The sequence below is a fragment of the Podarcis melisellensis genome (assembly GCF_964234715.1).
Source record: "Podarcis melisellensis genome assembly, chromosome: 5".
Lineage (NCBI taxonomy): Eukaryota > Metazoa > Chordata > Lepidosauria > Squamata > Lacertidae > Podarcis > Podarcis melisellensis.
Window position 1 is genome coordinate 48029485 of NC_138537.1, and position 15733 is coordinate 48045217.

At 39.8% G+C, this 15733-nt stretch overlaps 1 protein-coding gene across 2 annotated transcripts in view; it reads left to right on the plus strand.

Moving 5' to 3' along the window:
* Positions 1 to 15733, plus strand: part of SHOC2 (SHOC2 leucine rich repeat scaffold protein) — a 49219-nt gene that overhangs the window by 14425 nt on the left and 19061 nt on the right. For both annotated transcript variants that reach the window (XM_081911615.1, XM_081911616.1), the window contains exons 2-3: positions 6055 to 7034; positions 12729 to 12866. In XM_081911615.1, coding sequence (XP_081767741.1) covers positions 6332 to 7034; positions 12729 to 12866 — 841 coding nt within the window. In that variant the 5' untranslated portion in view covers positions 6055 to 6331. The remainder of the gene's footprint in view (positions 1 to 6054; positions 7035 to 12728; positions 12867 to 15733) is intronic.

Sequence of the window (15733 nt, forward strand, 5' to 3'; positions counted from 1 at the left end):
TACCTGTATTCTAGGATTCGCTTCTTCCTGCCTGGATCTGTGCTGCCTTGCATTGGAATACAGAGATGTTGAACACTTTTAACTTGTTAAAAGATATGTATTGTTGTCTTAGAAGTTTCCTTATGAACTGGTGATTAAGAGTTCCTGGTTGTTGTTTTTTTGCTGACCATGCCTTGTGGTGTAACACTGTGACCGTCTTTGTGGTCTTTGATGTGTCCTCTAGTAAAGTGATGTAATTAACTTTACGGAAGAGTCCCAGTACTCTTGTCAGTTGCAGCATCATTTACTTTTTTTAAGAAGTGACCCTGGGATTTTATAAACCATCGTTATTAGCAATTGGTGTAGCTGTTTATCATTATTGCCGTGCATCAGCTTTAAAGGTTTGCTTTTGCTATAAATATATTTTCATATTTAATTTTATGCACATTTTTCTGTGAGAGCAAACATTCGTATTTATAGCCTATTTTATCAGCAAAGTTGCCAAAGCGCAGACTCTGCCGTATGTAAGTCTATGCTTGCAAATTGCTGATAGCACCAGAAATGCATCTTTGTTGTTTTCTTCCTTGCCCACAGATTTTGGTTTGGGTAAGCCTCCCTTCCAATATACTTAGTAATCGGGTTAGGGAACATTGCTCCACTATAGTGTGGTAGCTTGAGCATAATTAAAACAGGATTACAGTCCTTTTCATTCTTATGTTTACAGCTCTTCATCACAGATGTAGCCTGGGATTGTTCACCATTTGTCTTTTCCTCACCCATGTTCACATCTCTTAACATTTCCTCCCTTTCCTTGCAAGAGCAAGTGATCTGCAGCATGGCTCTTCTTCCATTGCAGAGCTGTTTCACTCTTCACGTTGCAGTCCTGTTTGCCCTGGCTGTGCTGCTGATTGTTGCAGTAAACACATACTGAAGAAGGAAGACATGTATATATGTACACACACACACACACACACACACACACACACGGGAGTTGCAAGTTGCCATAGTTCCCCTGGCACCAATCCACTGCATGAGTCCTTTCACAGTGTGGGCTGTATTCAGTGGTTGTGCAAATGGAAAGCTGCTGTTTTGTATGGGTTGAAATGTGAAGGGGAAACCACTCAGAACAGGATATTGTGGCCTTTGGATCATTATCCCCACACCCAGTGGTGCTTTCCCCCTATCATTGCAGTCTTGTGCAACACAGTTCCACTGTTAATGAGGGTCACCAAACCACAGAAGCTGCCTTCAAACCATTGGATGGAAGGTCACATGAGTGAGATTCAACATTGCAGCAGGACTTCCCTTGCTTTCTTCCTGCCTGCAACACCCACACCCTCCCAATTGGCTCTGGAGGGTCTGCTAACCCTCTGGAGCAGAGTTTGAGGGAATGTAGGGGGCTGCATGGTGGAAGAGAGACAGCGTAAATCCCTTACACAGTTGGGATGCCATGGTTGGATATCATCCTATTTACTTAGTGCAGCAAACCAGTCCAGCAAACCAGCAAGTGAAATGCTTCTTTAGAAATGACATTGAGTTATTGGGATTTTTGACTCTTCTGATTATGGAACTCAGCTTTGGCCTTTCAAAAATGATTTCCACATAGCCACAAAAGGAAGGACGTTGGAAGTTTTGCACAGAAGATGCATTTGTGTAACATGTATGTGCTCCCAGTGTGCAAAATGGAAAATAAAATATAATTGAACTGAGTATTGACTGTTAATTCATGTAAGCAAAACCCCAACTACTGAAAATCAGTAATAAAATGCCACCTATTGTATTTTTAAAAATTGCTTAATTAAATGAAAAGCCCGTACTATTTTTTTATTTTTATTTATTTATTTTTAAACTGCTAACATTTAACCCTGGATAGGTGTGTTTATTTGGTAGTGTCAGCCGAGCTGCTTTGCTTTATATTAACATAAGGATACCTCCTTCTTCTTTTCTTGTTCAAGCTTGAACTGAAAGCACTTCCTTGTTTCATTTTGAAATAAAATCAGTTTCTTCTTTCTGAGAAATACAATCCTGTGATTTTTGAGCTACTAATTGTAGGCAGAAAATGCAGAGTGAAGATCTTACACTACTGAAGCCAGAGCTGAGATGCATAAAAACACAAAAGCATTTAAGGGATAAAGCAGGCACAATTTGTAGCAGAGAAGATGGGAAGGCAGAGGAATAGTGGTTGTTAACCCAGTAAGTGTACTTAATTTCCTGGTAGACCTTTGTGATTCTGTGCCCTTGTGAAGCCATGGGGATGAAGAACAGCATTCTTTTTAATTCTATGAGGTCTCTGGTATTTAAGCAGCTCTTCCCTAATAAGCCTTGAGTGTACCAAAATTGACAAAATATCATGAAACATTTTTTTCTGTCTTTTGTGCTTAAGACATTACATTCGCAATGCTGTTGTGACAGTAGCTTCAGGGGTGGTGGGTGAAACGCTCTCAACTACAAGAGCAGCCACGACGCATACTCGCAAAAACTGTAATAACCTTGCATAGCTGATTGGCGATAAGTTTCTGGAGGCCATTGCTTTTGCTTTCCCAACCATTGGCTGTGCTGGGTGAGGGGGTGGGAATTGGGAGTCGAGCAGCATTTGGAGGGTCAGGATGGTCTGCTTTGCCCTGTAGTTATCATGAACAGATCCGTATTTTTTCTAGAATTGAGTTTCCGCTTGTCCCTGCGTTACAATTCCAGAGTCCATTAGTGACCCATGAAGCAGCTCAAAATATTGACAGTTACCTGTAGAAATATACCCATCATACTTACTACTTTGTTACATAAAAACCAAGGGTAGCCATGCTGGTCCATAAGGAGAGGAAAAAACACGGCAACCCCCCCCCCCCACAACTGAGCAATGACATCATTTGGTCCTAATGAAGTTATTGCCCTGTTAGAGATTTTGTAATTTTTTAGTTTTCCTTTCCTCGCATTCTCTCACCCTCCCAGCACCCTCATTCTCCAGTTCTGTTATTCTAAGAATATATTTTGTATTGTGATAGTACACGTTCTCCTTATCAACATTCCAATACAGTAATGCAACATTTGCGAGTGGGTCCAAAAACTTGCTGAGATCCTGTGGAGTAATGCCAGTGGAAAATTCTTCTTGTGATCGTGTACAGGATAAGGGAGAAACTCCTTTGGATTGTGTCAGTTTTCTCTTAGTTTTGCCCACCATACTCTTTAGCACATATTTAACTTAAACTAGTGTAACTTAGTTTCCAAAGCCATTCAACATTTGCGTATACTCCCATTTATCAACAAACATGTCATTAGTGCTAGCTAGCATTTTTGTAATGTGGGTGTTATCAGATGGAGCTAAGACCATCACTCAGAGCAATTTATGGCTTTCAAGATTTTACAGATTATGCAAAATTGCAATACACCACAAATTGCCATGACAACAGTGATAAAGAACTAAAAAATGTACGTGCTGAGGAACCACATGGGCTGGTGTACAAACTGTTTCCAATCACCAGAGGTGAGATAATGCAGAATAAACGGATTGCTATCTGAACACTGCTTCACAGAGTATTTGCTAAAGTCTAAAGTGGACATACTGACAAAGTTTATTGTGAATGTCCTGATAAATCCTGACTGTTTTCACTTACAACTGCAGTTAAGCAGTCTCTGCTGTGATAAATTTGCTGCCACTGGCAGAGCTTCCCATCAGTGTTCTGCATAACTTGGGACTTGTAAATTTGGAGTCAGAAACTGAAGTGTAACATCATCATCATCAATTGAATTTATATACCGCCCTGTACCCGGAGGTCCCTGGACGTTTCAAACAAAATCAAACTATAAGAACAAAATCAAAATATAAAAACACTAAACATATAATTAAAATAAAAACAACAATCCAATAATCCCCCCCCCAAACCCCACATTTTAAAAGGGCATAGGATGTCAATCAAATCAACCAAAGGCCTGGTTAAAAAGGAACATTTTTGCCTGGTGCCTAAAATAATGAAGGCGCCAGGTGAAGTTCCCTGCGGAGAACATTCCACAGACACGGAGCCGCTGCAGAGAAGTCCCATTCTTGTGTTGCCACCCTCTGGGCCTCTCAAGGAGAAGGCATCTTTGTGTGTTAATATCCTGGGGACATAATGATATGGAGAAGTTATTTGGAAGGATACACATGGCCTGATTATGGCTTAGTAGAAAAGTAGGCAGGAAAACCCCCCAGAAATATCATTGGTTAGAATTGCCTATGGAGCAAGATTTTAGTTTTATCCAGTCTATTACTTTCTATGTACCATCCCTCCAACATTTCTTGAAATATGCAGGTGGGAGGAAGGAACAGACAGGCAGACAGACAGACAGGAGCAGTGAGTAAAAACAACAACAACAAAGTGGGACATGGTTTTTCTCGTGTTCTCTCCTTCCTTTCCGAGATATATAATTTATTTGTTTTGTTTTCTTTCTCTGGTGTCTGAAATGTTTGCTCCGTATGTGTAGTAGATATTTGCATGTTTGGTTTGAAATTGAACGATGGAGATATATACACATACGGTACATACATGTTGGCCATGTGGAATGTCTGTGAAGGTGATATTTACAGAAACCCTTAAGCAGGGGATAATTAAAATATATTTTGTTCTTATCTTTAACATGCATGGCTTCTGTTTGCTCTTTTTCTGTATATAGTAAGAGGGTGGGGAGGGGTATTATTCAGAAGAGTGGTGGGAATGGGTGATTGCATATTCAGTAGGGTAAGTGGATTGTAGAGGGTTCTTCATTCTAAGACCCTTAGGTATAATATCCAGGTTCTTGCCTTTAGTCAGAAAAAAGATGTCAGTCTGTACCTGTGCAAGTTTCTTGGTGAGGTTGATGGACTTCCATTTCATGCGGCTCAATGTGGTGCCTTCCATAGTTCTAGATACAGGTAGGTAGCCGTGTTGGTCTGCCGTAGTCGAAACAAAATTTAAAAAAATCCTTCCAGTAGCACCTTAGAGACCAACTAAGTTTGTTATTGGTATGAGCTTTCGTGTGCATGCACACTTCTTCAGATACACTGCATGTACATCAAAGCTCATACCAATAACAAACTTGGTTGGTCTCTAAGGTGCTACTGGAAGGATTTTTTTTTTTATTATTTTGTTTCGACTATGGCAGACCAACACGGCTACCTACCTGTATCTAGAATTTTTACTAAGAGTATAAAAAATGACTTCCATTATTTGTTCCTAGTGTTTGGTACTTGGGTGGAGATACACTGCCCCTTAGCATGCATGTAGCAGAGGGTTTTTAAGAGTATTTAAGGAAACAAACCTGTTTCCTAAGCATCATAGATAAGCATATTGGTGATAAGGCAGAGCAGAATAAAGTGGTGATAATTTCTGTTGTCAAAAGAATGAAATTTGGTGTTTATACTGAGAGGCACAAAGTGCTGTTTAACATTTTCCACATTCTTTGTCTTCCATAACATCAACAAATAGTATTCCTCAACATATCCTTTATGTGGCAATATGTAATTTGATTTACAAATGTATAAGAACATTTGAAATAGGTGGTTAGGTCGCTTTTGCTTGGGGAATGAATTGTATTTGTGGTTTTTTTAATCTAACTTTAGTTGCATAACAATTTAGGCTTCCCAAATATATCTGCAGTTGCCTTTTCAGATGTTTACATTTTTAAAGGTAGTACACCAAGCTGACTCTCAGAGCACTGTGGTACACTGTAACAGTAGGAAAGATCAGTTCAGAAAAAGGCAGGGGGACCTCCTTGGCATTCTAGTTGATAAATCAGCTTAAGAACTGTAGATATTCAGTATTTTTCTTTGCATTTTACACCTTCGGGAAATATATTACACATTCTTTGCCTTTAGAATGTTTCCAAACCAATCCAATCCAACCCAAATCTTTATTATGGTCATAGATCAGCATAAGATAAAAGCACCTCCATAAATAAATAAAACCTGCTAGATAGTCAGTAGGGCAACTGCAAAAGTACACATACTCATACTCTCATTTACAGTAGACCAGTTTGAAAAAGTTGGTAATGGGGTATTATTTCATGTCTCTCATTTTTTGAAATTCTCAACATATTACCTACCCTTTCTACCTTTTTATTTTGCAGAACTTCTAATGAAGATCCTATGATTATCTGAGCTCTAATAGCTGGATCCTCGGATATCAAAGCTGGGAGAAAGTACTTCTGAAACCAACATGTAGCAGATAGCTACTGTTCCGTCAGATTTGCTGCTTTTGGCCAAGGTGTTTGTCTTCTAGACTTCCCTGTGTGTTCAGCAGTGAAAGAATCATTCTAGGGATTCTTATTTCTTGGGTGGTGAATGAGTTTCGTTGACAGAAATTGAAATTGGATTTCACGTGGTTTTTTGTTAAACTGAGAAACCATGAGTAGTAATCTTGGGAAAGAAAAAGATTGTAAGGAGAAGGACCCAAAAGGGTCTTCAGCAAAGGAAAGGGAGAAAGAGGCCAAGACTTCTGGTGGATTTGGGAAAGAAAGCAAAGAGAGAGAGCTTAAGACCAAAGGGAAAGAAGCCAAAGATGGGAAGAAGGACTCCAGTGGTGCACAGCCGGGTGTGGCTTTTTCAGTGGACAATACGATAAAACGACCTAATCCAGCTCCAGGTGCTCGCAAGAAATCCAGCAATGCCGAGGTGATCAAAGAGCTAAACAAATGTCGGGAAGAAAATTCAGTACGCTTGGACTTGGCCAAGAGGTCGATACACATACTCCCACCATCTGTCAAAGAGTTAACGCAGTTGACAGAACTTTATTTATATGGAAACAAACTGCAGTCACTACCGTCTGAGGTGGGCTGTCTTGTGAATCTGGTGACACTGGCCCTGAACGAGAACTCACTTACCAGCCTCCCTGACTCTCTTGATAACTTGAAGCAGCTTCGCATGGTTGATTTACGACACAACAAACTGAGAGAAATTCCTCCAGTGGTGTATAGGCTAAGGTCTCTCACCACACTTTATCTACGCTTTAATCGTATCACAACTGTGGAAAAGGATATCAAAAACTTGTCGATACTCATCATGCTCAGCATACGGGAGAACAAAATCAAGCAACTACCTGAAGAAATTGGTAAGAGTGATTTTAAAAACCCTGTACTAAATCTTATTATGTAACAGTGGATTGAATTGTTATCCATGGGCAAGGGCCATCTTTGCAGAAATTAACTGCTGCTCCCTAAGACCCCCAAATCTGCTCTCTAGTGTCCGCTAATGCTCAATCTGCCGTGCAAGTAATGTCCATTCTGCTGGTGGATGGGCTTCACCAAATTAATGCTTGCCATGTGGCCATTAGATTCCTAAAGCACTGAACCAAACTTCATATATTTTTCTGGTTTTCAGCTACTGTCCCATAAATTTTATACCTTCATATTGGACTCCATGAAACAGGCTTAGTTCTTGAGGAAGGAATACAACCATTTCTTGGCTCCCAGATACAGTGTTAGATATTAAGGATTGTGTATCTGTGCTGCCTAAGACATAAGTAGTAGTATTGTGTGGGGGTAAAGTCAAGAAAGTTAGAAATGCCTTCTTAAGAATTAAGGCACAAACAACACTTTAGGCAAAAGCACTTTGGTGCTATCTAATTACTGATCAGTATGCCTGCAATACTTACCTGGCAGGGGAGACACCTTGATCATGAAGGAGGTTTTCCCAGGGTGAGGCTCATCCATTGCACTGCGGGTGTGCTGACCCCTGCGATTTCCCCAAATGCGGGAAACTCGACTGCATAATTTGTGGGACGCGGGTGGCGCTGTGGGTTAAAGCCTCAGCGCCTAGGGCTTGCCGATCGAAAGGTCGGTGGTTCGAATCCCCGCGGCGGGGTGCGCTCCCGTTGCTCGGTCCCAGCGCCTGCCAACCTAGCAGTTCGAAAGCACCCCCAGGTGCAAGTAGATAAATAGGGACCGCTTACCAGCGGGAAGGTAAACGGCGTTTCCGTGTGCAGCTCTGGCTCACCAGATGCAGCTTTGTCACGCTGGCCACGTGACCCGGAAGTGTCTGCGGACAGCGCTGGCCCCTGGCCTCTTAAGTGAGATGGGCGCACAACCCCAGAGTCTGTCAAGACTGGCCCGTACGGGCAGGGGTACCTTTACCTTTACCTTATGCCTGCAATTAATCTTTTCATAAATGTAACATTGAATCATGAATTCACATTTCTTTCAGGAGTGGAAACTTGCTTAAGTTGCAAAAATGGCACGACTAGTATTTTAACTAAGAATCTGAGTAAATTTAATATTTTTAAAATAGGTCAAGAGATTCCATTATGAATTGCCTATAGAAATTCAATAACTTTCCAACTCCTTTCCTATAAGCCGTAATACTGAAAAGGCTATGATCATTTGACAGTACTGTTAGGAGGGATGAGGTTTAGGGAATATGTTGGCTGGTCTCTTGAATTAAGACCATATGGGGATAGCATAAAGACCTGAAGAAGTATCATGCAGAGCAAAAATTTCCACATTTAAACTATGTACATCTTAAACAGTTCCTAAATAACTACATAACTATATACAAATGTATGCAACAGGATATATGTGCGAACACCTACTTTGCTTTGCTGCTGTAATTTTCCCACTTTTATTTACTTATCACTGGGGGTTTTTTTGTCTCTTGTTTCCCTCTAACCTTACTCCCCTCCATTTCTTTCCACTTGCTGATGTGTATATGTGCCTGCCACTTTCGGATTGCAGTTTATTAATTTGTTAGTCTTAAAGTGTTTCAAGATACCTCTATTTTATTTTGTTCAAGAAATTCAGCTTTCTTTCAGCTGGCCTCTTTCCTTAAAATTCTTTTATTCATTCTATTTTTCTTTTAATAAGTAAACTGGTGGTTCTGATTTAAGACAATGTTACGACACTTAAATTTAATTTTAATCCACACAGGCAAGATGCATCCATGCACTCTATCCTTATACAGTGATGAGTAAAGCAGCATATGCAAACAGGATACACTCCTATGGGATTTCTATTATTGAAGTCACTCAAAAAATTGCCTGTTCATGCAGTGTATGCTTCTATACAGTTCTTGTACTTGGAAACAGTTGGAGAGGGATTATGAAGGCTGTTTATTGCTGTAGACTCTTCCTTAGGGCAAGTTACTCTCTAAAAACTCATAGAAACCTCGTGGGGGTTTGTGTGCCTCCATTTTTGTGGCTGGAGTGAACTTAATATATTCATTTGTTTAGTATAATTTTGAAACAAGTATTAGTTTTGCCAACCTTTGCCTACTGCAGCTTCTTTAAGTAAATACAGTGTAAATTTTTTTTTTTTTTGCTGCTAAAGGGCATAAGGTGCACATCTAGCGCAAAATTAAGTAAAAATGGTTAGCCGTTAGGGGATGTTTGATGTGGCAGCAGCATAACTCAGCTTAGGTCATGTTGAATTTGTATAAAGTGTGTGAACTGATCTGTGGGCAATTTAAAGAACAGTAGAAACAAGCAACAACTTGATTCTCACAAATGGCTCATGTTTACTTTAGCTGTTAATCTCTGCCTTTGCGCAGTGATATCAGACTAATCTTTACCACTTTTATTGGTAGCTGCTTATATTTGTCTTGCTTTTGGAACAAGACTTATTGCTGTTGCCCTTTTAACTTGTGTGATACCTTTGAGGAAAGCAATTGGAAATACTGTTCTCTGCTGTGTCTGTTGGGAGGAGGACTACACAGTGCTTGTGTATTTTTGTATATCCACTGTGGCTCCAGAGAAACCACCAAAGGAGGTTTATTTTTCTCTTCTCTGAACTGTTTAGTCTGAGGTGTCGCACTGTATTAAAAATGCGAAGTCCTGCCAACAGCTAATGCTAAGAATTATGCATTCCTGAAGAAAACATTGGGGATCCCATATTGCCTAAGGTAGATCTAGCTTATTTTCCATATCTCTCTAGGAAATCTTCCATTCCATTGAAGCAAGGGTGAAGAGTGGGATAAAATTCACAATTATAGTGAGTCACAGAAGAAGCATGAGAAATATGAAGAAATAAATGGGAGTGTCTCTGACTGAATCCAATGCATTCTTGTAATCTTAGGTTTATCTTATGCATTCTTTTATAGCTAGTTTGTTGTACATGTTCATTTCTAGAGGCACGTCATACAATTAGTTTTATTTTTACACAAAATAGCTTTATTATTCAATGCATGCATTCTCTAATAAAACTACTGACTGAAATGGTGACAGGTTTCTCTATTTTTCACAGATATGCACATGTAAGTAGCAAAGCAGGTGAAAGCAGATGCTTCTAAAATAATTCAATTTGGGGTGGTTTGGAGAAATTGCAGTAAAGGCTGACCTACATATTTTGAACATCCCTGTTGGACAGGTTTTTCAAGTAAGGGGTGGATGGTGTGTAATGGGAGTTGTTGGTTGCCATGCCCAAGAGATGTAAAGCTTATTTAATTTAATTAAAAGAAATTGTTTCCCGCTCTTGTATAAGATGAGCGTAACCTCTGCTACCTTCTGAGATTTTCAGAAGACAGCAATAGAATTGTAGATATGAGATATGATTGATGGGCAGTGCTCTAGGTAAACCCAGAGCCAGTAAGACAGCTTGCTGTTGTATATATTAGCAACGAGAGAAATGAGAATGGATTTCTAAGAGCTTAGTGGACTCCTGATCAGAATTCATAAGATAATTGTTCTTACATGAGTAGCTGGCAGAAAAAGAAAAATGAAGGCTTATTGTTTTTGGTATACACTGGTACCTCGGGTTACATACGCTTCAGGTTACATACGCTTCAGGTTACAGACTCCGCTAACCCAGAAATACTACCTCAGGTTAAGAACTTTGCTTCAGGATGAGAACAGAAATCGTGCAGTAGTGGCGCGGCAGCAGCGGGAGGCCCCATTAGCTAAAGTGGTGCTTCAGGTTAAGAACAGTTTCAGGTTAAGAACAGACCTCCAGAACAAATTAAGTTCTTAACCCCAGGTACCACTGACACTTTAAAAATCAATCAGGGAACAGAAATTCCAGTACAGTACTTACTATAAGCTTAGTAATATTTTTCAATGCCAGAATTTTAAAAAATACTTCAAGTTTTTAAATTCTTAGGTGTTATAACAATATAATTTAGGTTACCTTTTTATGTAGGTAGAGAGTCTAGAAGAGGATTAATAAACACTGTTGCTAGCAGACATACACGTATGTCATTGACTGCTCTGTACTGACTTATTTTGACTTATCTGCTTGTTACTAAAATTTTATTTAATGCAATCAGTATGCTGGATAATGTGTTCAGGTCTCATAATACTCCTCAGTGGGCTAGCACAGCTTAAGAAAAATTGAGGGGAGATGACTTCAGAGAAGAGGTCAGAAGACAAATGCTAATTGAAGCAAAAATCTAGAATTGCTAATATTCCTAGGTTCCTTTTCCTTATGTGCCCAGGGAAAGCTCTCTATCCATTCCCTTTGTCATCTGCTGCAGGATTTATCATGATGTAAAGGCTTTTAAAATTTTCAATCTGCTTACGGAGAGAGCTAGAGTGTGCAGCCGGTCAGGAGAGTTGCATATCATCCTTGCAGCCTCAAATATTTCCCACCAAGTTAATTGTGGCAGGAAGAATACATCTGTATATACATACATACATGGTTCACAAAAAGTGAAGGTAGCCATGATGGCTGTAAGAAAAATTATAAAGTCTGCATTATGGCAACACCTTTACTAGGCCAACCAAAGTGTCTCAAAGTAGCGTGCAAGCTTTTGCGTTCTGGAAGATGCTCCATCAGGCTAGATGGTAAACAAAATGGGATGGACAGGAAACAGGCTGACTCTATAAAGTCTCCATTTAGTCATAGTCTTATGATGGAACATAGGAGTGGCAGACGGGGCTCTGCTAGGTGATATGCAGGTTTCAGGTTGCATCTAAGGCTGCTGGAAAGAAAATAGGATGATTAATCCCCCTATCTTTGAAAAGATAAAGTTGAGCAGTTGCTTGGATCCATCTCCATCCTTAGGTGAAACACAAAGGTTTCATAGTAGGTGGAAAATGGGAATTAAAAGCAATCAGTTTGTTTTTATATAAGCTAAACTGGAGATTCGGTTCAAGTGAAGAAAAAAACGAACATTACTGTTTTCCACGTATCTGTGCGTCTCAATGAGATGTGAGATTCCTCCCTCCTTAAATGAAAGCATGACAGTATTAAGTAGCCTATATAGAGGAGAAAGTGTGTGTGTTTTAATGGGGGGAAATGTATAAATAAGACAGGTTTTTCATCTTAATTGTGAGAAATGGTAGATTTGCTGTTTCTGCTAGAGTTCTACTTATACAGAATCAATATCTACATCTGTTTCTGTTTCTGTAACATTTTTAAGAAAAACACTCTATCAGTTGTTTTATCAGAAGTAATTAGGTTCATGGGACTTACTTCCAGGTAAGTAAGCAAAGAATTCCAGCCTTGAATTCCTGCCTTAAATTAGAATTAATCAGTTCTTGCCAGGTTTTTAATTTAGGGAAAACTGTCCTTATAAATACCATGTCAGCAATATAATTTTAGTACTGTGAAAAGTACTAGGTATAAGAGCAGCCACGTTGGTGCAAAACAGAAAGAAGAAATTTAAAATGCAGATTCTTCTATTGGGAAGAATACAAGCACCATACAATTACTATTCTTATTCCTACTTTACTGCATTACATTGAGAAGAGAAATTGTGAAATTGTGTGGGTTGGGATTAGAGGTTGAAACTTGACAATGCCATTCATGCCTTAAAGGTGCCTGTTTAGTCCTGGGCAGAACAATGACTTATTCATACATGTATCTTTGTGCACTTTCAGGTGAGTTGTTTAACCTCATAACACTGGATGTAGCACACAATCAGCTTGAGCATCTTCCAAAGGAGATTGGAAATTGTACACAGATCACCAAACTTGACCTACAGCACAACGAGCTCCTGGACCTACCAGATAGCATAGGTATGTATATATGTAAATATCTTTATTTTTTGGCTTCACGTCTTGGGGAGTGTGACTAGTCCAGGGTAATCCAACGCAGGCATTTGGACTTATCCCTTGCCATTCTGTGCCCAAATCTCTAGCCACATTTGCTGAGAATCAGTATTGAAGGCAGGTAAATCTAGAAGCTAATTAGTCTAAAGCTAATTAGTCTTATGACCAACAGTAATTATCATTGCTTAAATACATGCTTTTAGTGTAAGTTTTAAAAATTAAATTTGATTTGACAAGATTTTTGATTATCTCATTCTGTGACTGCTAAAATTTACTCATTTTGAAATTTATAAAGTTTATTTTTTTGTAAAAGATCTAGCTGTATTTCTGAAAAACCTTTTGCTACCACCTAAATGGAAATACTGTTTGTAAACTTCAACATGAATGGAATGAATATTCTTGCTAAACTGCTTTAATAACTCCATGTTACCACATGTCTGCCTGTATAGTGAATTACAGTTATTTAGTCAACTTGTGCCATTTATTGATTTAGTACAAATTATTTCCTGTGAGTGGAAATTTATATTTCCCCAAAGGACATTTTCTCATTGCTCAAACTTGTATGTAGACAACACGAATAACAAATCCCAAAGCTTAATGGGTGTCATTACCCATGAACAGTATTTTGCCCTTATGGAAGAAACCCATGTCCTAGAATCCTGACCCATCTCCAGGTTTTCCATAGCCCTAGAAGGACTGTTGTTAACCATTTCTCAGAGCTCCCTCAAGCACTAATTTTGATGAAGTCCAGCAAAGAGACTTCAGCCTAGCAACTCCAGAGACCATATCCAGAAGCCTTGCATCAGCTCTAATTATATTGAGATCTTTGACATTGTTTTTTTTCTGCCAAGGCTTTGGACCGCTTAATCTGAGTTTTAAATAGGTTGGGGATAACCTGCAGGAGGCTGATGCAGTGGCATAGCGTGGGGGGTCGGGGGGCCCGGGCGCAACATCTGGGGGTTAGGGTTAGGGGGCGCAAATCCACGGGTTAGGGGGCGCAAATCCATGGGTTAGGGGGCGCAAATTACTTGCCTTGCCCCGGGTGCTGACAACCCACACTACGCCACTGGGCTGATGTCTTATTCAGCTGAATATACATGAACAATATATATATATATATATTAAAGAGCTCAACCCAGGTTGTTGTCGGTTTGCAAGCCCCCTCCGCAGAGGCTGGCCCCTCTCACAGTTCTCAGAGCTTGCTTACCGGTAACCTCCTCTGGCTGACTTCCCGGAATAGACCAGGGAGATATTGATAGGCGATATTTTCCCAAGCATGGGGAAATGCACACCCCCTGCTCCTGCTTCCGCAGGGGAAAGAAAAGTAGTCAGAAATCTATTTACATGATGTTTATTTCTGACATTACAGCACTAAAGAAAAACACGTCCTTTCAGTTCAGTTTTTCCAGCAAGTCTGACAAACTTCCTGTACATGCGCACACAGAAGGTTTCAAATTACACTCTTCACAGAGACTTTTCCAGCCTGTGAACTTCCTGGGAAATTCTTCTTTCCCACAGATAGGCGCATCATGTGATGTCAACAATCTGGCTGTTTGCAGCTGTGATGTTTCCATATAGTGACAGTTGTTACATACCTCCCCCACATCCATGGTTTTGCATCCCCTTCTCCATCTACTTTGTAGAGTAAGGGGTGGTTGACATGGTCTTGTCTCAAGAGCCACATTCATCCTTGACCAGCTCTTCAGAGGCTACATGCCAGCGGTGGGTGTGACCACCCCACGCTCTTGCATGTAGGCTCTTGCAAGCATGAATACACACCATGTATACACAAACACATACACATGTGTGTTTGGACATGGTACAAGCACACAGCTTCCCTTCCTCCAACTCAGCTGATCCAAACAGATCAGTTGAGGAAGGGAGTGATCAACTTACTTCCTTGTAACTTTACAGAACTTTTGTTTGGCATTAGCTTTTGCAGGCAAGATTCTGCCTGTCAGATTTAGATCGCAGCCCACACAAGGATTTTGAATAGTGAAATTGCTAATAGGTTTTGCCATTGCAGATGATTATCGTAACTTAGATATTGACACCATGATAAGTGTGTTCAGGCATCATTCCAGGTACTATTGATGTCCCATCATTAAGGTTCAACATGCCTTCCCAGAGACTTCTGTAAAGATCATAAAGGGTGTGTGTGTGTGAAAACTGACAACAGTTTTCCTTACAACATCTAGCACTTGGCTCCAGTGGACCATAGGTGTGCATTGGATGCATGAAAATTTAATTGTTAGCAGCATGAAACATTTGCCTGAAAGTCAGAGCATAAATCTTGAAATTAACAAACACAACAGAGTAGATGGGCTGGTGGTCCTAAAGTCTGCCTGTCTGTCTTTAACTTCAGTCTTCAGCAGAATTTTTGTTTCATTTCAATTAGCAATTAAATTTAATCATCTTTAGGCAGATTGTAGCAGTCACTCACCTCTTAGTTATTTCAAGAACTACACACCAATCTCTGAACTCAACAGACTGTGCTTTTTCTCCCCCTTTGTACCTTCTTTTGGGAATGGTTTGCTATAGATAAGTATAGGTTTTTAATTATTGAAACAGGTTTTTGTCTTTAGATTTAAATTTCTGTCCTCCCTCTTTTTCTTCTTCTTCATTGTTCTTCAGAGGCACAGTTCACAAGAAACTTCCATACATGGAAGGACACTCAGTTCCATGTAAGAGAGCTGCTATGTTCCTGCCCAGCTATCTGCAGGAAAAATATTTTATCACCTTTCCAGGCCTAACTTGCTGCAACCCTGGAGAGGCTGGTGAATGCTAAATAAATATAAATTCAGAGATGAAGCATCACATAGTTATCATTTATT